Source organism: Lissotriton helveticus, chromosome 7 (assembly GCF_964261635.1).
Source record: "Lissotriton helveticus chromosome 7, aLisHel1.1, whole genome shotgun sequence".
Classification (NCBI taxonomy): Eukaryota; Metazoa; Chordata; class Amphibia; order Caudata; family Salamandridae; genus Lissotriton; species Lissotriton helveticus.
Genome location: NC_136068.1, coordinates 1,767,934,156 through 1,767,958,870, shown reverse-complemented (window position 1 = coordinate 1,767,958,870; position 24,715 = coordinate 1,767,934,156). Strand labels below are relative to the sequence as shown.

General features: G+C 46.0%; 1 protein-coding gene across 1 annotated transcript in view; it reads right to left on the bottom strand.

Annotated features, from left to right (window-relative positions):
• SPACA6 (sperm acrosome associated 6) overlaps positions 1-24,715 on the bottom strand; it is a 247,875-nt gene that overhangs the window by 169,978 nt on the left and 53,182 nt on the right. The window contains exons 2-4 of the mRNA XM_078653885.1: positions 17,907-17,976; positions 10,520-10,630; positions 3,849-3,914 (exon numbers count right to left, since the gene is read on the bottom strand). Coding sequence (XP_078510011.1) covers positions 3,849-3,914; positions 10,520-10,630; positions 17,907-17,976 — 247 coding nt within the window. The remainder of the gene's footprint in view (positions 1-3,848; positions 3,915-10,519; positions 10,631-17,906; positions 17,977-24,715) is intronic.

The following is a 24,715-nucleotide window of genomic DNA, read 5'->3' as shown; positions in this document are numbered from 1 at the left end:
GTCAAAACATGACCGCACTGTGCAGTCAAGCAATGACCCTAATGTGCAGTCAAACAATGGCTCCTGTCTGCAGTCAAACAATGACCCCTGAGTAAAGTCAAAACATGACCCCACTGTGCAGTCAAACAATGACCCCAATGTGCAGTCAAACAATGACCCCTGTGTGCAGTCAAACAATGACCTCTATGTGCAGCCATACAATGACCTCTATGTGCAGTCATACAATGAGTCCTATGTGAAGTCAAACAATGACCCCTATGTTAAGTCAAAGAATGACCCCTTTATACAGTCAAACAATGTCCCCTATTTGAAGTAAAAAAAATGTCTCCTGAGTTCAATCAACCCAATGTGCAGTCAAACAATGACCCCACTGTGCAGTCAAACAGTGACCCCAATGTGCAGTCAAACAATGACCTCTCTGTGCAGTCAAACAGTGACCAGCTATGTGCAGTCAAACAGTGACCCCTAAGTGCAATTAAACAATGACCACACTGTGCAGTCAAAAAGTGACCCCTATGTGCAGTTAAACAATGAGCACACTGCAGTCGAACAGTGACCCCAATGTGCAGTCAAACAATTACCCCAATGTGCAGTCAAACAATGACCTCTATGTGCAGTCAAACAGTGACCCCTATGTACAGTTAAAAAATGAGCACACTGTGCAGTCAAACAGTGACCCCAATGTGCAGTCAAACAATGACCTCTATGTTAAGTCAATCAGTAACCCATATGTGCAGTTAAACAATGACCACACTGTGCAGTCAAACAGTGACCCCAATGTGCAGTCAAACAATGACCCCTATGTGCAGTCGAATAATGACCCCTATGTGCAGTCAATGACCCCTATGTGCAGTCGAACAATGACCCCTATGTGCAGTCAAACAATGAGTCCTATGTCTAGTCAAACAATGACCCTTGTGTGCAGTGAAACAATGACCCCTATTGAGGTACTGGGTTTTTAAGAACCGGCACAGAACCGGTAACCCAGCGGTGCCAGGGAATCAACACTCAGAGACCTCGGGTTCTTCCTGATCCAGACCTACAGAAACTTCAGAGTCTTCTAGGTGAAGTCAAAGATTAGTTTATTGGCTGCAACCAAGGTAACAGGTGTCCTAGAAGTACAATACGGGTATGTTCTCAGGAGACTGCACACTTTTACAAAGTCAGGCTTCTCTTCTTATACACAATTCTGGGCCTCAGGCAAAACATTCTTGGTTGTAAAGTAAATTGTTATCATGTTTCCAGTACAAAGAAAAAGCAGAGTCATGATGACATGTCCATATTTCACGTCGTGCTGTCTACAACAAATCATTTGGCAAGGCCCAACATTTCATCAGATATCACTGGACCCCTAATAAAAACGGGCACCTCCCCACCATAAAGTAAGTGAAGCAAAAGAGCGTAGATAGATGTGAGCGAGATATGGCAGGTGTGCGCGCTGAAATGGTTTTATGGCTGGTTGAGCCTAGATGCTATCTTGCTCGGCCACTGGGAGGGAACTGACCTAACGAGTTCGGCCTGGGGCAATGGTTCCAACTTGTACTGAGGTCAGGGAAAAGTCGATTAAGGAGTATGTGTCCTTGTGGAATCAAATTCAACTGGATAAAGGCCTATGTAAAGGGCAACATATAAATGGGAGCCAAGGGTTTAGAATGTAAGTGACGATTTCGAGGTGAAATCGTCACTCGAATATGCTGAAAATACATGTACATGATGTACTCGTCATTCTCGGTCTTTTGATACCAAATTCGTCATGTTTCGACGAAGTTTTATTTCTCGAGTCCAGTATAATTATACGAATCCAGATTTTCAGAACCTCAATATGTGCAGTCAAACAATGAGTCCTATGTGCAGTCAAACAATGGCCCACGTGTGCAGTGAAACAATGACCGCACTGTGCAGTCAAACAATGACCCCTATGTGCAGTCAAACAATGACCCCTATGTGCAGTCAAACAATGACCCCAATGTGCAGTCAATGACCCCATTGTGCAGTCAATGACCCCTATGTGCAGTCAATGACCCCTTTGTGCAGTCGAACAATGACCCCTATGTGCAGTCAATGACCCCTATGTGCAGTCGAACAATGACCCCTATGTGCAGTCAAACAATGAGTCCTGTGTGTAGTCAATCAGTAACCCATCTGTGCAGTTAAACAATGACCACACTGTGCAGTCAAACAGTGACCCCAATGTGCAGTCAAACAATGACCTCTATGTGCAGTCAAACAATGAATCCTATGTGCAGTCAAACAATTACCTCTATGTGCAGTTAAGCAAGTACCCCAAGCGCAGTCAAACAATGACCCCTGTGTACAGTCAAAAAATGACCCCTATGTGCAGTTGAACAATGACCCCTATGTGCAGTCAATGACCCCTATGTGCAGTCGAACAATGACCCCTATGTGCAGTGAAACAATGAGTCCTATGTGTAGTCAAACAATGACCCATGTGTGCAGTGAAACAATGACCCCTATGTGCAGTGAAACAATGACCCCTATGTGCAGTCAAACAATGAGTCATATGTGCAGTCAAACAATGACCCACGTGTGCAGTGAAACAAAGACCCCTGTGTGCAGTCAAACAATGACCCCATTGTGCAGTCAAACAAAGACCCCTGTGTGCAGTCAAACAATGACCCCTGTGTGCAGTCAAACAATGACCCCTATGTGCAGTCAAACAATGACCCCTATGTGCAGTCAAACAATGACCCCAATGTGCAGTCAATGACCCCATTGTGCAGTCAATGACCCCATTGTGCAGTGAAGCAATGACCCCAAGCGCAGTCAAATAATTGTCCCTAAGAGCAGGGAGAAAGAGCCCTACACACCAGGCCCACTGCTGTTTTGTTTTTTAGAACTGCACTCCCATTCTTAGGGTTTCTTTCTAGATTTTTTAAAAAAAACTGTCTAACAGGCTCAACAAACATGACGCGCGCTCTGCAGAGTTCAATGCCTTTAGTTAAACCACCTCATAACTATATTGAAACAGCCACATTGATTGTTTCTCTGTGTTAAACTCTTACTCTTCGTGCATCAAACAACAGTCGTCTCTGTCCCCACACTCTTGTCTGGTGGACTGATCGGAGGCCCTGGGCAGTTTCTGGCTGCAGCAGGATGCCTGCTCTCAGGTGCCACTCTGGACTCTCGTGTCTGCAATGAAGTGGATGATGGTTGGTTGGTAGGATGGTAAGCTAGGAAAGAACATTATCTTTCTGGGTCTGCTATTTTAGTGGTGATTGTTTGTCAGAAAATTGTGGATTGAAATATTGGCTGACAAACATGAAACGGATTTTCTATTTTATCTCTAATTGAGTCATATTTTTATGAACCATATTTAGGACACAATATTCATGTCAGACGATATTCTAACCACGGTGTTAAGGTGGGCCTCTGGTACTTCGGAACTGCTTGAAGATGAGTTCTGTATTACATGTCAAGCTCATGCAAGGGTAAAAACGTGCGATTACAGATGCTTTGTCTTGTTTCGAGCTGAAATCTTTGCAGAGATGCAGAATAGACGCCACTGTATCTGCAAGTTCCCTGTTATTTTAAGCATCCAGATTGCAGAGTATGGATGTGAATCCCCTTACAAGAACAACATTTGAGGTGTAAGAGTTTGGGATGGTGGACCACAAGGATTGATGTGGTGAGAGATGAGTGAGAGAACAGCACATTGCAGCGGTAGGGCACTACCAGAATAGTGACGTACACGTACTTACTATATTGTAAAGTTAAGGAGTAGAGCTTTTTCTACTAAGGACAGGGAGATAAAGTAGGCTCCCCCCTCCCATCCTTTCTCAACCCTGAAAAGAACCAAGTGCAGAGAACAAGACAAGACACACAAGTACCTTGCTTCACTGTTGGCGCAAATTTGTCAAATGTACTGGTGATTATTGAGGGCACGTCCACTGTCCCTGCAATGAAAGAAGATGGAAAGTGCAGTTAATGAATGAACAAAAATGGCGCCTAAGAGCTCCCCAACAGTTCTGCTATGTCCTACCTTTCGCCGATTCTCAAAAGCCTTGATCCTTCCTATACCCTAGAGCTACCGAGAGCTGTTTCCCATCCTGTAATCTCCTCTATTTGAGCCACTAAAACTTTCATCTGCTCATCATACCTGTAGAGCCCTACACCCTCCCATTGTTTATAACTCTGCTCTGTTTTATCCTCTAAAGTGCTGCTCCTTCCCATACCCAGAGCTTATACCCTCAAAAGCTCTACTCCTTCCTATACTTTAAAGCTATTTTCCATTATTTAATCTACTGTCTTTTAACCACTAAAACTTCCATCCTCACCTCTTAGAGCTCTACTCCATCCTATAGTTTACAACTCTGCTCTCTTTCCTGTTATTCTGCTTACAGACTATTCTCCCTCCCCCTGCTCATATATTCTTCTGGTGGACACCTAAATTTTTGAAGCTATGTCAAGCACTCCCATCTTTCCCGCAGTCATTTGTAATTGTTGATGATGAAGGAGTTCGAAGCGTGCCTGATAAAAAGCTGAAACTTGTTCTCTACTCTAGCTATCTGCATTGTTCTATCTTCTCAAGCGTCCCTCCATCCTAGCCAGTAAATCTCTGTTCTGTTCCATCTTCTACAATTCTGATGTTTACTCCTACAAAACTTTGCTTCGTCCAGTCTCGTCGTAAGCATCCGGTGTTTATGCTCTAAAACTCCACTTCAACCTACTCTCCAAACCTAGAACCTGTCCCATTGCCCAAATCTCTGCTTCATCCAAATCACTCCTCTTTCTTATAGTCTGGAGTTCTGATGACCTATCTTTTGCAAATCTGCTCCATCTTATCTTATCTCATCTATCATAAAATTCTACTATTTCCTCACCTCTAAAGCTCTGCCTTATCTTCTAAACCTCTCCCATGTCCATTACCCATTTGCTCTCTGATGTTCATGTCTGAGGACCTCTTCTCTATCATCTAACAGAAAATGCTACTATTTCCTCACCTCTAAAGCTCTGCCTTATCTTCTAAACCTCTCCCTTGTCCATTACCCTTTTGCTCTCTGATGTTCATGTCTCAGGACCTCTTCTCTATCCTGTAGAGCTCTGCTGTGTTTAAGTCATAAATCTTTACTTCATCTGATCACCTACAGTTTCTAGTCCCATCTTCTAAAGTTTTGCTCTGTTCTCCGCACTAACAGTCTATCCTAAAGCTTCGTTATGTTTTATCAAAGGTTGTGTCCTCTAAAACTCTTCACTTTCGACTAGAGCTCTGTCCTCTATGTCCTAAAACTCTGTACTGTTCTTTATGCCAAAACCTAGTCCCGCTGTTCCTCATAAGCTCCAATGAACTGTAGCTTTGCTTTGTTTGATTTCATCACCGCCCAGTACTCTAAAGTTCTACTCTGGCCTACCCTTGAAATCTTTGCTCTACATCATGGGTACTCACAAACCTTCTCTCGGGTGCCAAATTTACACTGTGGTTTGTGTACGAGGGCCGCACCAGTGGGGGTGGGATTAGTGGGGGAGGGGGCAGGGCTAGAGCAACAAAAAAAAACTGACCATGAGGTTGATCACTGGTCCCTGCAGCGGACACCTTCGTCCACTGAGCCACCAGACCCGGCATACACACATCTCTCTCTCGCTCTCTTTATCTCTCTGTCTCCCTCCCTCCCTCTCCCTCCCTCTCTCACTCTCCCCTACTCTGTCCCCCTCCCTCTGTCTCCCTCCCTCTGTCTCCCTCCCTCTGTCTCCCTCCCTCTGTCTCCCTTTCCCTCTCTCACTCCCTCACTCTGTCACTCCCTTTCCCTCCCTTACTTTCCCTCCCTCCCTTTCCCTCTCTAACTCCATCACACTGTCACTCCCTTTCCCTCCCTTCCTTTCTCTCCCTCCCTTTCCCTCTCTCACTCCCTCACTCTGTCTCCCTTTCCCTCTCTCACTCCCTCACTCTGTCTCCCTTTCCCTCTCTCACTCCTCACACTGTCTCTCTTTCCCAACCTCACTCTGTCCCCCTTTCCCTCCCTCACTCCCTCACTCTGTCACTCGCTTTCTCTCCCTCCCTTTCCCTCCATCCCTTACCCTCCCTCCCTTTCCCTGCATCCATTTCCCTCTCACTCCCTCACCCGGTCTCCCTTTCCCTCCCTCACTCCCTCACTGTCACTCCCTTTCCCTCCCTCCCCCTCCCTTTCCCTCCTACCCTTTCCCTCTCTCACTCCCTCACCCGATCTCCCTTTCCCTCCCTCACTCCCTCACTCCCTCACTGTCACTCCCTTTCCCTCCCTCCCCCTCCCTTTCCCTTCCTCCCTCCCTTTCCCTCCTACCCTTTGCCTCTCTCACTCCCTCACCCGATCTCCCTTTCCCTCCCTCACTCCCTCACTGTCACTCCCTTACCCTCTCTCACCCTCCCATTCCCTTCCCCCCTCCCTCCCTTTCCCTCCTTCCCTCTCTTACTCCCTCACCCGGTCTCCCTTTCCCTTCCTCCCTTTGTCTCCCTTTCTTTCCCTCTCCCTCTGTCATCTCACCCTGCTTTGTGTCAGGCCGGGCTGAGACAGCTTCGGAGCACACACACACACACACATAGCACCAAGCGCATTAACAGGTCTTTAAAAGACCATTAGCATGTTAATGAAGCTGTGTTGTTCACCTCTTAGCGCCCCTGCAGCTTCACTCTAACTATGGCAGGAATCGCCCGGCCGGCCCTCACAGAGCAGCAGAGTCTCGGAGTCGCGCTGCTGTAATTTAGTTTGCAGACACTCTTTAAAAAAAAAGAAATTAAAACACTGGTTTGATGTGTACAAGGTCCGCGGGCCACCAGGAAAGGCTTGCCGGGCCGCCAGCGGCCCACGGGCCGTACTATGAGTACCCCTGCTCTACATTCACCACTGATGGGAAACAACCATTACAACACAACTTTCACAACGCAATACCATCACAGTGCAACTTTTACAACGTAAGATCCATTACAATGCATGATTTTACAACGCATGCCTTTACAACGCAGATGCTATTACAACGCATGCCATTACAACGTAAATAAGAATGGGTAAGTATTTATTTAAATTTTATTTTTTTATTTTATTGTAATTGACTTAAATGTCTTAAATTCATGTTATTTTCTTAATTAATTGTTATTTTTTTAAATATATTTATGTTTTGTATTTGATCCCAGTGGAGGTTGAATAGTTATTTTAACCCCTGGAGTAAGAATAGTAATTGTTACTCCTATACTTTTACACACTACTCTATCCAAAACATACACTACTATTACACCCATCAGGAGTAAGAATAGTAATTGTTACTCCTATACTTTTATGCACTACTCTATCCAACACTTACAATACTATTACACCCATCTTGAGTAAGAATAGTAATTGTTACTCCTATACTTTTATGCACTAATCTATCCAACACTTACCCTACTATTACACCCCCCTATAGTTAGAATAGTAATTTGAACCCCTACACTATCCAACACTTACCCTACTATTACACCCCCCTGGAGTTAGAATAGTAACTTTAACCCCTAAAAAAATGATGTGATCAGTTTCTACCCACATTTTAATACACTTACCCACCCAAAACCCTATTTTCCCTGCATCCTGTGCCAGGAGTTATTTTACAATTTAAAAAAATATATATATATTTTTTGCGTTGTAATGGTATGCGTAGTATTGTTTTGCGTTGTAATGGTACTTTTATTGCATTCTTTATATATTGCGTTATATTGGTATGCGTTGTTAAAACATTTATTGCAATAGATTTTGCGTTGTAAAAAATGCGTTGTAAAGCCATGCGTTGTAAAAGCATGCGTTGTATCGTCATACATTCCCACTGATGCGCTGCTCTTCTCAGGACCCCAAAGCATTGCTTCTTCCTGTCCCCTAAAGTGGTATTCAAATCTATTTTACAAAGCTCTGCCCTGCCCCCTCCAGTAAAGCTCAGTCCTGCCCTCAACCATGAAGCTCTGCTCTGCCATACTCCCTAAACTTCATCTCTGAACCTTTGCTTTTTTCTGTCTCCAAAGCTGAGGTCCTTTCCTATATTTTCAGTTTCATTCTGTACCATCCTCTATCACTCGACTGTGCCTGTTCCTAAGAAGTGCTCTGCTCACTCCTCTAAAGCGTGGTCTAGTCCTTTTCATTGACACTTTGCTATTTTTGATCTTCCAAAGCTTTGGGCCCCACGTGCTAATCTTTCACAAATTGTGTGCTGATTAATGCACAGTAAATGAGATTTTGCACACTGATCCCCATCAATATTTAAGACATGGGATGGGCATTCTGACTCTTTCTCATTGTGTGCCATCGCAGAGATGGTGGTTTGCTGGGGTCACCGGAACACCTTGTCCCTGGTCACATTCAAATAAAAATATTAAATTGCAGCACATTTTCCTTAAAGGAAATATGAAAAGAGCAATTAAAAAGAAAAATGGTTTAAGGGTTGGCAGTGACCCCTCCACCATGTCTTGCTACCATGCAAACTTTTTTTGCCACTGGGTTACCACCTCCTTCGAGGAGTCGGAAACCCATGAATGGTCTGAATTTAGAAGGGAAGCTCTTAACTTGATCCTTTCAAATTGTGACTCGCAATGCATGTCTGAACCCATCGTAGGATTCGGTACCCAGTTACGGAATCTCAGAGTGGGTTTAGCATTATTTATTGAAGACTAGGCTGTACAAGCGCTAGTTATCCCCCGTGTGGATTACGGTATTGTCTCTCTATGCGGCCTCCCACAAGCATCTACAGCTCCCCTTAGAGCATCAATAAACTCCATGGCAAGACTCATCACTGGTTCGAAAAAAACGTTCCCACATCTCCCCAGACCTAAAAGCCCTGAACTGGCTCCCGTTTGAAGCAAGAATTCACCTAAAGATTGCTTGCATTACACATAAGGCCTTACACCACAAGGCACCCATTTATCTCGCACAGAAATTGACAATCTCTGGTGGTTCAAGGTCCTCTAGGGGTGCAGATAACCTTCTCCTGAAACCTCAAAGATTCAATAAAAAAACACATATAAACGCTCCTTCTCTGGGATGGCACCTAGGATTTGGGATTCTCTTCCCCCTGAAACCAGACTGAATTCTTTTTTTGTATCTTTCAAAAAGGAAGTAAAAGCAATTCTCATGGCAAAATGTACTTGACCACTCTGCCCTGAACACATTTCTTCCGAGACTTTCTGTTTATGTTCTTGGAACAACTATGAACCCATTTTTTGGTATTTTTATGACTTTCCTGTGTTTGTATTTTATTTATTCTAGGCTTGTTCTCTATATTGTGCCTTACTATTCATGTGTTTTAATCAGATTTTCTCATTGTGAAGCGCTCTGATATCCGCAAGGATCTTGTTCACGCTCTATAAAACCTTCTAAATAAATAAATACAAATAAATAAATAAACTTTTAGCGGAGGCGAACCCTGCGATTTAGCAAATTGGAGGCTTTCTGAGTACTAAATGGTCTTAGAACATCTGTCCCTTTGCTCAATCCTGTTCCCCTTGTGGCCCAGTCTGTTATGCAAAAAACTCTTGAATATCCTGCCTTGTACAGATCATCTCTACCCCGAACCTCTAACCCGCTGAAACTGGCCCTACTTGAACTAGCAAATCACACCTAACGAGGGCCTTAATGTGGAGTTAATACTGTACAGGGCAACAATGTACCTATCTGTATATTTCTGAGTTGTTTTCTCCCACCCTCATACCACCCTCAATGAGCTTTGCTCTTTAGAGCCTGCTTTCGCCCTCTTCTCTAAAGCTCTGATCTTTACTGTTCCCCGGAGCTGGAGTCTGTCTTCTACCCAAAAGCGCGTCCCAGTATTAACTCCAACCCTTGACCCCACCCCTCCCCCCACCCCATCTGCTGATCCGTGCTTCATTCTCCCTTGTAAACAGTGCCTGAAATGGAAAGATAGACGTACCAGAGTTCCTGCTTGTTTCTGAGATGTGCCGGTACTCTCCAATTAAAAGTATTACGTCACTCTTTTAAAAGTATTACGTCACTATTGAGAAGTGCCGGCAATCTCCATCTAAAAATAAATAAGTGCCTGTACTCCGTGCCGGACAGTACCGGCTCATTTAAAGCACTGCTTGTAATCTCTGCTCCATTGTCTCTGCCTATCTCTAAGCCTTACTGTCGGCTGATGTCTAGTGCTCTCCCCCGTCCTGTACCTCTCTGCTCCATTCCATATGCTGGTCTCTGCTGCAACCTGCTGGGCGCTTCTCCGCCTCACCTGTGTGTGACTGGCTCTGCCCTTCCTACTCCCCACCACAGGGCTCTCTCTGCCTGTTTATTCATAGTGCTAGTAGTGGCCAATCCCGTTTCCTCTCCACAACCCACGTCTGTGAATCTCTCCCCCATCCTGTCTGTCCATCTCGGCTCCATCCAATTTGCTGGTCTCTGCTGCCACCTGCTGGCCGCTTCTCCTGCATACCTGTGAGCGCGGCCCTGCCTGCTCCCCCTCCCCAGGGCTAGCTAGGCCTGTTAATTATTTATCCTGTTGGCTGCTGCTCCCTGTTTCTCTCCTCAGCCCATGTCTGTGTGCAGGTGAGCGGGAAGGGGCTCACCCGTCATCTTCGGGCCCTCCTCCGTCTCCTGCCGCACCTTGTCGATTTCCTTCTGTACAAGTTCGAGGGTAGTGTTGATCACAGCCTGCAGGGTGCGGCGTTGGGCGAATTCTGGAGGAAGAGAAACACAGGTAAGTCTGGGAGAGGGTGACGTCTCGAGAACTGAAATGGTTGAAACGGAGGGAGGGCGGAACGGAGGGGGAGGGCGCAGGGCTTTAAGTGGGATGAAAAAACTGGGGGGTCTCTCAAGGGAGCGTGGCCATTGTAAATCAGGGCGTGGCTTAAAAACAAGTAAGCTAAATGTTTGTGCTTCGCATAGTGTGCCGCCCGACTGGTATTTTGCTGTTTCTGTCATCGCATCTAGATATGATACAACAAGTAACATCACACCTACAACAAGTCAGGGCTATTGGCTTTGTCAATGGTTGTTAGTTGCATAAGATAAATAAGCAGCAGCTATGGCTTGTATATAATATTGAAAAACTTCCACATAAAGCCCTGCTGACACCACCACAATGTTGCTGCTCCTGAGTTTCAAAAAGAGAAGGGAAATCCAGAAAGAAAATGACTCTTTGAAAGGATTTATCGTCCCCTATAAAGCTCGAAAAAATCGGACCGCCTGTGCCAGGGCACAAAACTGAGCCCGATAGAGACCCGTTTCGAGGCCCCCTTAAAAAAACAGCCGGTGCTCAGACCCGGTGAGACCCGGCCCACTTAACCTCTTCTGCGCTGATGACGGAACCGCTCTGTTATCAGCCGCAATAGAGCTGTGCTGAACGCGGAGCGCTTCTGTCATGGCCCACCCGACACGCCTGCGCGGCGCGTTCTATTGAGCGGGCGGGCCCTGACGGAACCGCTTCGTCATGAGCAGAGCTCAACCGAGGCTGGTGACGGAGCGGTTCCGTCACCAGCATGGGTGCGCCGCGTGCCCCCCGCCCCTTTAGCGCTGCGGCGGAATAGCCGCCGCAGCGAAGGTGTTAAAGCCCTGGGAGGGGGGATATTGGGAGAAGGAGAACCTGCGGGGTGGGGGCCGGGGGCTGCACGATGGAGGCAGTGAGAGCTGTAGAAACTGCCTGATGGGAAACGGAAGGGCAGATAAACTGAGGCATGGGAAACTAAAGGATGAAGAAGACCTGCTGCACCCTCGAGAAAGCCTGGCTCCTCGACCGGACCACCGACAACATGACCGCCCTCAAACACGCTACCCGCAAGCACCACCAGCTCATCCGCACCACCAAGAAGAAATCCCTGAAAGAACGACTGGACAACAACGCCCACGACAGCAAAGAGCTCTTCACTATCGTCAAGGAGTTCTCCAACCCCAGCACCGGCACCAACGACATCACTCCGTCACAAGACCTCTGCGACTCCCTCGCCTCGTTCTTCCACCGCAAAATCGCCGACATCCACAACAGCTTCGGTGCCCCACCCACGCACCCAACCGTCGAACCAACGCCCCCCACCGCCACCCTTCGCACCTGGACCACGGTGACCACCGAAGACACAGCCCGCACGATGAACACCATCCACTCCGGATCACCGACCGACCCCTCCCCACACCACGTCTTCAACAAGGCCGACTCCAACATCGCACGCCAACTCCGGAACATCATCAACGCCTCCTTCAACACCGCCACCTTCCCGGAGAGCTGGAAGCACGCCGAGATCAGCGCCCTCCTGAAGAAACCTACAGCGGACCCCACCGATCTCAAAAACCTCCGCCCCATCTCGCTCCTCCCTTTTCCTGCTAAAGTCATCGAGAAGATCGTCAACATACAGCTGACCGCCTTCCTCGAGACGAACGGATCCCTCGACCCCTCGCAGTCCGGCTTCAGAGCCAACCACAGCACCGAGACCGCCCTCATCGCAGCCACCGACGACATCCGGACCCTGCTTGACAAGGGGGAAACAGTGGCCCTCATCCTCCTGGACCTCTCCGCTGCGTTCGACACGGTCTGCCACCGCACCCTAGTCCAGCGCCTCAGCAACATCGGTATCCAAGAGAAGGCACTGGAGTGGATCATCTCGTTCCTCGCCGGAAGAACACAAAGAGTCCGCCTCCCCCCGTTTCGCTCCGAGGCCACCGAAGTCATCTGCGGCGTCCCGCAAGGATCTTCACTCAGCCCCACCCTCTTCAACATCTACATGAAACCTCTCGCAGCCATCGCACGCCAGCACAACCTCAACATCATCTCTTACGCCGACAACACCCAGCTGATCCTCTCCCTCACCAGAGACCCCGACACCGCCAGAACCTGCCTACACGAAGGGATGAAAGACGTCGCCGAGTGGATGAAGGACAGCCGCCTGAAACTGAACTCGGACAAGATGGAAGTACTCATTCTGGGATCTGCGCCCTCCGCCTGGGACGACTCCTGGTGGCCCCCAGCCCTGGGCACCGCACCCAAGCCAACCGACCACACACGCAACCTGGGCTTCATCCTGGACCCCTCCCTTTCGATGACCAGACAAGTCAACGCCGTCTCCTCATCGTGCTTCAACACCCTGTGTATGCTTCGCAAAATCTTCCGCTGGATCCCGACCGAGACCAGGAAGACTGTCACCCAGGCACTCGTCACCAGCCGACTGGACTACGGAAACGCCCTCTACGCCGGAACCACAGCCAAGCTACAGAAAAGACTCCAGCGCATCCAGAACGCCTCCGCCCGACTCATCCTGGATGTCCCCCAACGCAGCCACATCTCCAGCCACCTGAGGAACCTGCACTGGCTCCCCGTCGACAAGAGGATCACGTTCCGGCTCCTCACCCACGCACACAAGTCTCTCCACGACCTGGGCCCCAAGTACCTCAATGACCGCCTGACCTTCTACATGCCCACCCGCCAGCTACGGTCCACCAGCCTCACCCTCGCAGCCGTACCACGCATCCGAAGAGCCACCGCCGGAGGAAGATCCTTCTCTTACCTGGCTGCCAAGACTTGGAACTCCCTCCCCATCCACCTTCGGCTGACCCAGGACCATCTCCCCTTCAGGAAACAACTCAAGACCTGCTGTTCGAGCAGTAGCATACCCCTCCCGCCAAGCGCCTAGAGACCCTCCCGGGCGAGTAGTGCGCTATACAAATGGCATGATTGATTGATTGATTGGAACAGTGATGGGGCCCTTTGGGTTGGGGGAAGTAAGAAATTAGGAAACTGAGTAATAGGGGAAGTGTAGGATAAGTGTAGGATAGAAAAACTGAGGAATGGAGAACTAAGGGATGGAAGAAACAGTGATGGTGAGTTTAGGAAAGGGAAACTAAGGGATGGAGAAACTGTGTGATGGTGAGTTTAGGAATAGGAAACTGAGGGATAAAGAAACTGTGTGATGCTGAGGTTAGTGATGGGAAACTAAGAAATGGAGAAGCTGTGTGGGGGTGAGCTTAGGGATGGGAAACTAAGGGATGGAGCTGTGTGATGGTGAGCTTAGCGATGGAAAACTAAGGGATGGAGAAACTGTGTGATGGTGAGCTTAGGAATGGGAAACTAAGGGATGGAGAAACTGTGTGCTGGTGAGCTTAGCGATGGGAAACTAAGGGATGGAGAAACTGTGTGATGATGAGCTTAGCGATGGGAAACTAAGGGATGGAGAAACTGTGATGGTGAGCTTAGCGATTAGAAAATAAGGGATGGAGAAACTGTGTGATGGTGAGTTTAGGAATGGGAAACTAAGGTATGGAGAAACTGGAATTGTGAGCTTAACAATGAAAAACTAAAGGATAGAGAAGCTGTGTGATGGTGAGTTTAGGATCGGGAAACTGAGGGATGGAAAACAGTGTAGTGGTGGTGGGCTTAGCAAGGGGAAACTAAGGGATGGCAAAACTGTTTGATGGTGAGCTAGGAATGGGAATCTAAGGGATGGAAGAAGCTATGTGATGTTGAGCTTAGGAATGGGATACTAAGGGATGGAAGCAACTGTGTGATGGTGAGCTTAGTGATGGTAAACTAACAGATGGAGAAACTGTGATGGTGAGCTTAGCGATGGGAAACAAAGGGATGGAGAAACTGTGTGATGGTGAATTTAGGAATAGGAAACTAAGGGATGATGAAGACAAATGAATAGACATGCATTCATTCATTCATACACAGACGCATGCAAGCACTGAACATGAAATAATAAGAAAGTAAAATTTATTTGGCTGCAGCGATAACATCGGGTGGGGGAGTGTAGCCTCCAAGGTTCCTCGAGGATTGGGACTGCCGCCTCCTCTCATTGACCAACCATGTTTTGGGTCAGTCAATGAGAGTAGGCAGCCGTCCCTTTCTCGTCACAGGGTGGTTGGGGTGAGTGAGACTGCTGACACCACTGTAAGACATGTGTCACTGATGGATACTGGGTACTTCAGGACATAAAAATGAAGCACCCAGGTCTCTGTCTATCAGTAATGGGCCCCCTTGTTATCAGGGGCGACCTCAAAGCAATTTGCCGGGCTTAGGAGATCATGTCCACAGTGCTGTGAAGTTCTTGTCCTGGCAAAGTTCAGTTTTGACAGCCAGACGCATGCTCATTAAGTGCATGTGAAGTGCCTGGCTGTCTGACCTGAACATGAAGAGTGTCTGTCAGGCTGACCTTTGCTCAGCCTTCGGCTGGCCCCTCCGTACTAAAGGAAGGGAAGTGCCTGATGCCAGGCCTGAGTCTGCAATGACAAAAAACATGAAGTACTTAAGCCCACTTAAAGGAGTAATGTAAATTTGGGCAGAGATGTAAGAACAGAAGAAATTCTGTACCAAGGGGCAAATTCAGATCCCCTCTCAAAGACTAAGACTACATTAATACCCATAGACTTCAAGGTTATATTGACTACCTAAAAAAGCTAAACTGATTTTTCCTCAAGGATAACCCTGGACAACAATGGTGCAATCCATTGACCGAATCCCCTCACCTCCAGAGAGCCTCATACTCATAGCAGGCCCACCAGCAATACAGCCGGTTTGAGAAATAAAGAGATGTACAGCGTTTGATGCCAAAATCCAGCCCTTCGAGAGGAGGGAGTGATGCCCTAATTCCTTCCCTTAGTGGCTTGCAGTCATACATGCTCACGGTTTAGGGCATACAGTACTTGGGGTGCATGTGAGATCTGATCCGCTAGTTTACAATTGCTGTTATTCCAAAGATACTCATGCTTCTCCTTTCTTTTATTTATTTTTTCCCTTTGTGCATCAGCCTGCACCAGGAACTGTACTGAAGAGAGCAAACCAGTTGATCGGTATAGGTATTCTTTCAGGGCCTTTATCTTTTAATGTAGCTCTTAAGACACGCATCACTCCCATCAACTGAATAGACTTGTAACCTCATCTAATAAACCCTTAGTTATCCCTTTAGTACCACATCAGACGTCTTGAGTGCAGCTGGTTTCTCATACATTCCAGCACAAGAAATATTGTATTATCAGTTGCCCTGATACTCCTGAATCTCACTAATATTGAGTACTTTTCTACTGAATTTCATCACACATATAATAAACTCTCGAAGAGGTCAGATAGACTACGCCTTCTGTCCACCACCCCTGTTCTCTGTTACGCAAATATGATACCCACTAAATCTTTACCAGCCATGTCTCTACAGCTAAATGGTCTAACAGGTTTCATAATAAGAATAGGCAAAAATAGGTGTGGCGTTTACCGCCAGCCCTTTGGCAATTCTTGTTTAGTCATGGTTTTCGCGGAACTTTATTGTTCAGGAAGCTGCCTGGTCATTCTCAAAAAAGGCAAAAGTGTTGTTTGCTTTAAAAAAAGTGCACTTTACTATAATGCTCCAAGGCATTCAAGGGAACTACTTTGTGAGTGGATGTTCTCATTGTGAAAGGCCAGCATGCTGCGACTCATAGTGAAGTCAACCAATAGCTGAAGTGGGCTGACACATATCCCCTTGATGCTGGTTGAGAGCATTAGAGAAAAATATAAATGAAACAACCACAGACACATGGTTGAAGTGTGGTTGAAAACCCCTATAAATAACATTGTCATACACACAATTTTAATAAAATCCAAAGGTCTTGGCTAACAGAGACCTAAAAAAGCCAATCATTACCATTGGCAGTCAGTGTCTTGCCTTTGAGAAAGAAGGAAAGAAAGAAAGAAATCAAGAAAGAGGGCAAGAAATAAAGAATGGAAAGACAGCAAGAAAAAGGAAAAAAGCAAGAGAGAATGAAAGAATGAAGGAACAGAACCGAACAAAGAAATGATAGAAAGTAAAAGGACGGTAGGAAGGCAAGAAAGAAGGAAAGATGGAAAGAAAGAAGGGAAGAAAGAAAAAGAACGGAATGAAAGAAAGAAAGAAAAAGAAAGATGGAAAGAAAGAATAAAGAAAGGAAAGAAAAAAGGAAAGACAAGTAATGAAGAAAGGAAGGAATTAAAGAAGGACAGAAGAAGGAAAGAAAGGATGAAAAAAAGCAAGAAAGAAAGAAGTAAAGCAAGAAATAACAAATATCAGAAAGAAGGAAGTAAAGATGGACTGAAAGAATGAAAGGTAGGTAGAAAGAAGGAAAGATGAAAAGAAAGATGGATGGAAAGAAAGAAAGAACAAATGCAAGCAAGAAAGAAAAGAGAAAGAGAAGAAAAGAGCAAGGAAAGAAAGGAAGAAGAGAAAGAAACAAAGAAAGAAAAACTGAAAAAGAAAGAAAGGATAGAAAGAAAAAAGGAAAAAAGACAGAAAGGAAGGAAGCAAGAGAGAAAAAAGCTAGAAACACTTACAAAAACAAAGAAACAAAGAAAGAAGATAAAAGGAAATACATTTTAAAACGTTTTAAAAGCTCTGCTAATTAAACATAATAAAGGCCAATTTTCTTCCTGGGCAAAGTTTATTACAGAACAATTGGTGAAATGAAGTTTAGAATAAATATGTCCTAAAGAATTGTCCACTTATGAATTCACATGTACAATGATGAAGTGGTTAATTTTTGTACTGAATGCAGGGTAAAAGAGAATAACAATGCAGATCAGTTTCAAATGGACGCAATCTCTTATGCTATGAAATACTAGCAGCAGCGGGCACTACAAAAGGAATTTACAATAGCATTGACAGGAGACAGGATCTGATAAAGCTAGAATGAGGCCTGTACGGGTAAAAAGCATCCTGCTATCACCTCAGGCTCAAAAATTACTTTAGTGTTGCTCTTGTTTTTGAAGTAAAAAACACGGGTACTCCAGGGATCTACCTTGTGTGCGTATGTACTCACTGTGAAAGAGCAAAATGCATTCACTCAAAGTGAAGTGAATTAGTCACTGAAGTAGGTAGGCTTACATAGTGCTCCTTGCTATAGTGAGCAGAAGCACAATGTGAATGATACAACAGACCAACGATGAAGAGAGGTGGCTAAAAACCCTTTTAAGTAAATATATTATACATACAATTTTAGGATGAGCAAAAGGTCTTGGCAACACCATACCTAAAGAAGCAAGAAAGTACTTGTATTCCTGGTAGTACAAAAGCCCTGACATAGCCCTGTTACAGGAACCCTGTTTGAACAAACAGAAAGTGAAACACTGAAATGTAATGGGTGGAAGAACTGATATTTGTATGCAAATGTTTGAAGAACCGGAATAACCCACTTACTGGGTCTCGGCCGCGGGGGAACCGCCCAAGTCTTCCATACCTTCCATACCTAGTAAAAGGAGACACAGGAGCCTTAGACTGCAGGAGGAACCCAGATTTATTCAATAGCCCGGGCTATGGAACAGAGTCCCAAGCAAGTCAGAGACAAAACCCAGGAGGCTGCTGCTTCACTCTGCAGCTTACAAGCCTTTTATACTTTTTCATCCCAGTCTTTTTGGCTGTTAGTTCATTGTTTAATCAGGGCAGTGTTTGCAGTTGATACCCAGAACCAGACAACATTTGTAGATGGTGACCTGGTCAAGGCTTGTTACACAAATCATTGTTCACTCGGCTTTGATCAAGGCTCAGTCTTTTCAGGTCATTGTTCAATTGCCTTGATCAAAGCCCGGTCTTTTAACTCATTGTTTAATCACCCTGATGAAGGCCCAGCAGTCAGACCATTGTCCAGATAACCTGATCACGGTGTCAAGGATGTTTACCAAGCTGGGAGCAGGAGATGGAAAATAAATCATTTACTCAGGGTGTGAGTGTCTCGTGGCTTTCTGGTGAACTGCAGAGAACCGGGGGTTGGGCGTGTGACCCGTTCCAGGGCAGAAATGCAGGCTGCAAGATGGTTTTTGTCGTGTCAGTTAGAATTTTCCTCAGGCATCAGCAGAAATGACCAGGTGGGTCATGTGGAAGTGTTTGATACGAGATGGCAATGAAAAAAGCAATATAGTCCCGGTACAAATGATGCCGATCAGAAGAACACTTTTCCTCAGACCCTCCTTTTGCCATTGAGTGGCAAATACTTTAAGAAATGTCAATGTTCATAAGGCCATCTGTTTCTTGTTGGAGTATCATCATCATATTGGTGTTGTGAATGTTAGAGGGTGGAGGCTTGATGTTCTGGACACACATTGTACAGAGCACTGGCAGACACTGAAAGCACAAATAGCAGGAGACCAGGACAATTACTCCCAAGGCAAGGAAGATGAGGATTTTCCACTCCCACAAGGGAAAGGAGGCCCCATATCCAGCCTGTGAGGGACCAGTTGCCTTCATCCAGATGAATTTCGGAAGAAAGGCGATGCAGACGTTGGATGGCATCGTACACTGTTGGTGTGTTGTCTGGGATGTACACGCAGCAGCTGGAGCCGATCAATTTACACACACCACCACGATCAGCAAGGATGACATCCAGGACCATTCTGTTCTGAAGGGTTATGAGGCGGTCCACCTGTAGCTTGCTGTAATGTTGGAGAGGACACCAGCTGTTACTGTGATGGTGGCTTCAAGGACCCTGGTCAGTCCTCGTACAGCCCAACTGTTGGCCATGGGGCCCCAGAAAGGAAGGAAACCTTTAAAGATGTCCCCGGTTTCCTGGCTTGCTGTATCCTCGGATGATATGACGCCCCTACATGAGCGGTGCAGAGCGCCCTTCATTGACAGGTGGTAACCTCCATGGGTATAATACGTTGGTGGAAGGAGGAAGGCTAGATAGCAGGTACCAGACCAGTTACGAGGGAGCCAAGTGTAGGCGGCAGTGCCACAGATGAAATAGGTGTTGGGGGATTTCACCAGCTCTGGAGGAGATGTAGAGTTTTAAGTTTTTGTGATATCACACGTACTGGGACCAACTTTCTTAGTCCCTAGGCCATGAATGCAGACACGGCCTTGCACATTTATGACATTCACAGTGTCTCATTCATCAGGCAGTATCCTTCTTGTGCGGAATCTGGAAAATGTTCGTCGATTAGTGGAGTTGAATACTACCATCTCACCGAGTTCATCTGGTGGTAGTAGCGTTGTGGATGAGCTGGTCTGGCAAAAAGGAGCATTGGCATGGCCGGATCTGTTGCGCCAGAAGTCATCTCGAAATTTTCCAAGGGCAGTATTGGCAGTACCATTGACAGTGTAGGCCTCCTGCATCAACATCCACCATGCAAGACAAGACCCAGAGATGGAAAAGGGGTAAGGAAAGAATGGGACAGGGTGTATCATGGAATGCGGCATCAGTCCACATACCCAGCAGTTGGAACTGTTCATGACCAGCTGGTGATGATGCAACATTTGGATCAAGGTGTTGTTGAAGAATTCTGCACGGCGGGGTAATACGTGGGCTGGTAACGTGTAATACTGGTATTCTGCAGGAGTCGGGTAGGAGTTGCTGAGGTAACAGGATGGTAGATTAGTAACAGCCAACCAAGGATAGACAGGATGAGGGAGACAAACAGCGTCACCACGGTGACGATGAAGCATTCACTATGTCGGAGGCTGACATCTTGTTTCTGGATTCGGGTGTTTTGGACGGCGGCCATTGTGCTAAGCCAGGGACCTCTAGTGACTGTCTGTGATTGGTGGTTGCTTCACTGGGTGCAGGTGCCAAGGGCCCTTATGGCTTACCTTAGTCTGACACACCAGCACTACTCTCAGCCGGGGAAGATCACAGCCTTACAGCCTATAGGTACGCCTGCAGTGTGATGAATGCACCCAATTCTTCTGACCTTCTACTTTCACAGCGGTGCGGGTGGCCAGTAACACCTGTCGGGGTTGTGTCCAGTGGGGTTCGAGGCTCTTAGTCCGTTGAAAATTCCGGATCAGGATCCAGTCACCAGGTTGGATAACATGTCCTGGGCCCTCACTTTTGTCAGGTATGGCCTCATGCACCTGGTGATAAAGAGTACGAAAGGTATTAGACTGTACAGGTAATCAGTTAATACAGGGTATTCAACGTCAGACAATTTCTTAGGCCGCGGGACACCCCATACATTGGCAGGTCTCCCGAACAGAATTTCATGGGAAGACAGGCCGAATCTGGTATGGGCCATTGTTCTTGTGGACAGTAGGTCTAATGGCAGAGCATCAACCCAAGTGACACCTGTTTCGGCTACTATTTTGGCCATTTTAGTTTTTAGGATGCCATTGTACACCTCCACTAGACCTGCTGACTGGGGGTGGTTAGCTGCATGACATTTTTGTTTTATACCCAATGCTGTACAGACATATTCCATAATTTGGGCCGTAAAGTGGGTCCCATTGTCACTCCAGACCAAGCGGGGCAAAACGAATCGTGGGAGGTACTCTTTTAATAGTACTTTGGCGGTAGTGATAGCGGGTTAGTCTTTGACGGGGTAGGCCTCCACCCATCGGCTGAAGGTACAGACCACCACTAGGACATATTTCAAATTGTTACATTGGTCCATCTGGATGTAATCCATTTGGAGGACTTCAAAATGGAAGGTAGGAGGAGAGAATCCTCCCTTAGGGAGTAACTGTGCCTTTTCCTGGGTTATACATTAGGCAAATCATGCATGTTTTAACCACTTTGTCAGCATATGCTGGGATATTAGAGTTGTACCATGTAGGTTCCAACAGTTTACCTATCCCTTTTGCACTGATGTGGGCAGGACCGTGGGCCATCGTAACTACTGGTGGCATGTGACTGTCAGGTAACACCCATTGTCTTTCTAGAGTCGTACGGACCCAACAACCATCAATTCCCTCTTTTGCTAATTGCTCCTTCCACACCCTTAGTTCCTCAGGAGTAGTATGAATATCAATCACACTCTGTACTGTGTTTTCAACCATGCCCTCATCTGCCACCCACCTAGCGGGACCTCCTACATACATTCCTTCTCTTTTTCTAGGAGCTGTTTGTCTGGGCGTCTGGTCAGCCAGGGCATTGCCTTTCCCAACATCATCTGTCACTTTGTTATTGGCCTTACATTTTTATAATTGCCACCTTTCTGGGGAGTGTCAGGGAGTCTAACAGTCGGTGAATTAGGGGGCCATGTTGAATTTTGGTCCCATGGGAAGTAAGGATATTCCTTTCTTTCCACAACCCCCCGAAGTTGTGGGCCACCCCGAAGGAATATTGTCTGTCAGTATAAATATTTACCATCATCCCTTTGCTTGGATGTATGACGTTACATCGCAAACTTTTACAACGCACACCGTTACAACGCAATTTTTACAACGCAGATACATTTACAACGAATGCTTTTACAACGCATGCCATTACATAGCAGATGCTATTACAACGCATGCCATTACAACGTAAGTATATGTAAGTATATTATTTAAAAAAAAAAATTATTTATTAAAATTTATTTAATTTAATAAATTAAATTATTTTTTAATAATTAATTTGTAAATATATATACTTTAACAAAATATTTATTATTAAAGAACTGACATTAAAAAATAATAACATTATTAAAATTAATTATTTAAATTATTTAAAAATATTTATTTAAAAAATGAACCCTAAAAATACCTGTTACCCTGAACCCTTAAAATACCCATGTACCCCATAACCCATACCTAGCCCTGAAACCTAAAAATACCCCTGTACCCCAAAACCCAAATCTAGCCCTGAAACCTAAAAATACCCCTGTACCCCAAAACCCAAACCTAGCCCTGAAACCTAAAAATACCCCTGTACCCCAAAACCCAAACCTAGCCCTGAAACCTAAAAATACCCCTGTACCCCAAAACCCAAACCTAACCCTGAAACCTAAAAATACCCTTGTACCCCAAAACCCAAACCTAGCCCTGAAACCTAAAAATACCCCTGTACCCCAAAACCCAAACCTAGCCCTGAAACCTAAAAATACCCCTGTACCCCAAAACCCAAACCTAACCCTGAAACCTAAAAATACCCCTGTACCCCAAAACCCAAACCTAGCCCCGAAACCTAAAAATACCCCTGTACCCCAAAACCCAAACCTAACCTTGAAACCTAAAAATACCCCTGTACCCCAAAACCCATACCTAGCCCTGAAACCTAAAAATACCCCTGTACCCCAAAACCCAAACCTAGCCCTGAAACCTAAAAATACCCCTGTACCCCAAAACCCAAACCTAACCCTGAAACCTAAAAATACCCCTGTACCCCAAAACCCATACCTAGCCCTGAAACCTAAAAATACCCCGGTACCCCAAAATCTATACCTAGCCCTGAAACCTAAAAATACCCCTGTACCCCAAAACCCATACCTAGCCCTGAAACCTAAAAATACCCTTGTACCCCAAAACCCAAACCTAACCCTGAAACCTAAAAATACCCCTGTACCCCAAAACCCATACCTAGCCCTGAAACCTAAAAATACCCCTGTACCCCATAATCCAAAATTAAATATATACTATTACTTAAATTAATTTATTTAATTTACATTTAAAAAAAATGATTTAAAAAATAACATACTTACCAATACTTACGTTGTAATGGCATGCGTTGTAATAGCATCTGCTATGTAATGTCATGCGTTGTAAAGGCATGCGTTGCAACGGATCCTGCGTTGTAATGGTGTGCGTTGTAACGGTGTGCGTAGTAATAGTTGCGTTGTAAGGGTTGTTTCCCCTTTGCTTAACTCACAAGCTCTAGTGAGGGCCACTAATTCTGCTGCTTGAGCAGAGCACTGCAGAATCTGAGCTGTTTCTACAACTCGCCCGAATGGCATGAGAGCGTATGGCAGCTGAGGTGTTACCATCTGGCCCTCGGAGACATGATCCGTCTACATACAGTGTACCTTCTGGTTCTGCTATCGGGATGTCCTGTAAGTCAACCCGTCCCTTTGTCTCCTCCTCTGTCCTTAATATGCAGTCATGTGGGTCTAAGCAGGCATCCTGAGTATCCAGTGGGAGTAATGTGGCGGAGTTTAGTACAGTACATCTTTTGATGTTAATGTGGCTGGCAAAGAGTATCAGTTCATATCCTGTAAGTCAAGTGCTAGTGAGGTACTGTGTCTTGGTGTTATTAAGGAGGGTATCTACAGAATGGGGGACCGTCAGAGTCAGGGGGGAGTTCATGACGATCCCCGCACTCTGACGGACCATGAGGGCGGCCGCAGCGGTCGCCCGTAGGCATCCTGGGAGAGCCCTTGCAACAGGATCTAAGGTGGCTAAAAAATAGGCACATGGACGATGGTGACCTCCGAACATCTGAGTCAAGACAGCGCATGCACTGCTATCTGTCTCATGTACAAAAAGAAAAAATTGTTATAATCAGGAGTACCAAGGACTGGAGCAGTACACAGAGCCTTTTTTGAATCTTGGAAGGCCTGTGCATGCTCTCTAGTCCATGGAAAGGAACTGTCTGATATGTCTTTGGTGGTGAGGGCAAGGAGAGGTTTGGCCATGGTCGAAAAATTGGAAATCCACTGTCTACAGTATGATGTTAGGCCTATGAAGGCTCGCACCTGCTTCTGTGTTCGTGGGGCCGTCATAGCATTGATAATGGCTACACGATCAGCGGTGAGCTGCCTTCCCTCCTTCGAGAGGAGATGACCTAAATAGGTCACCTTCTCTTGACAAAACTGAAGCTTTTTCAAAGAGACTTTGTGATTATGAAGGGCAAGGTGGCGTAACAAACAGAGAGTAGCTTCTTTACATGCTGGGGCAGAATTTGCAGCAATGAGGAGGTAATCTACATATTGAAATAGTGTGGAATTATCAGGGAGTTCCAAGGAATCTAGTTGACTTTTTAGGGCTTGACTATAGATACTGGGGCTCTCGGTGAAACCTTGAGGGGTGCAGCTCCGCCCATCAAGGGAGAAACCAAAAAAATGTCTGCTGTCAGGATGTATAGGAATGCTGAAAAAAGCATTCTTCAGGTCTATGACAGAGAAGTGTGTTGCATCAGAAGGGACCTTCGTTAAG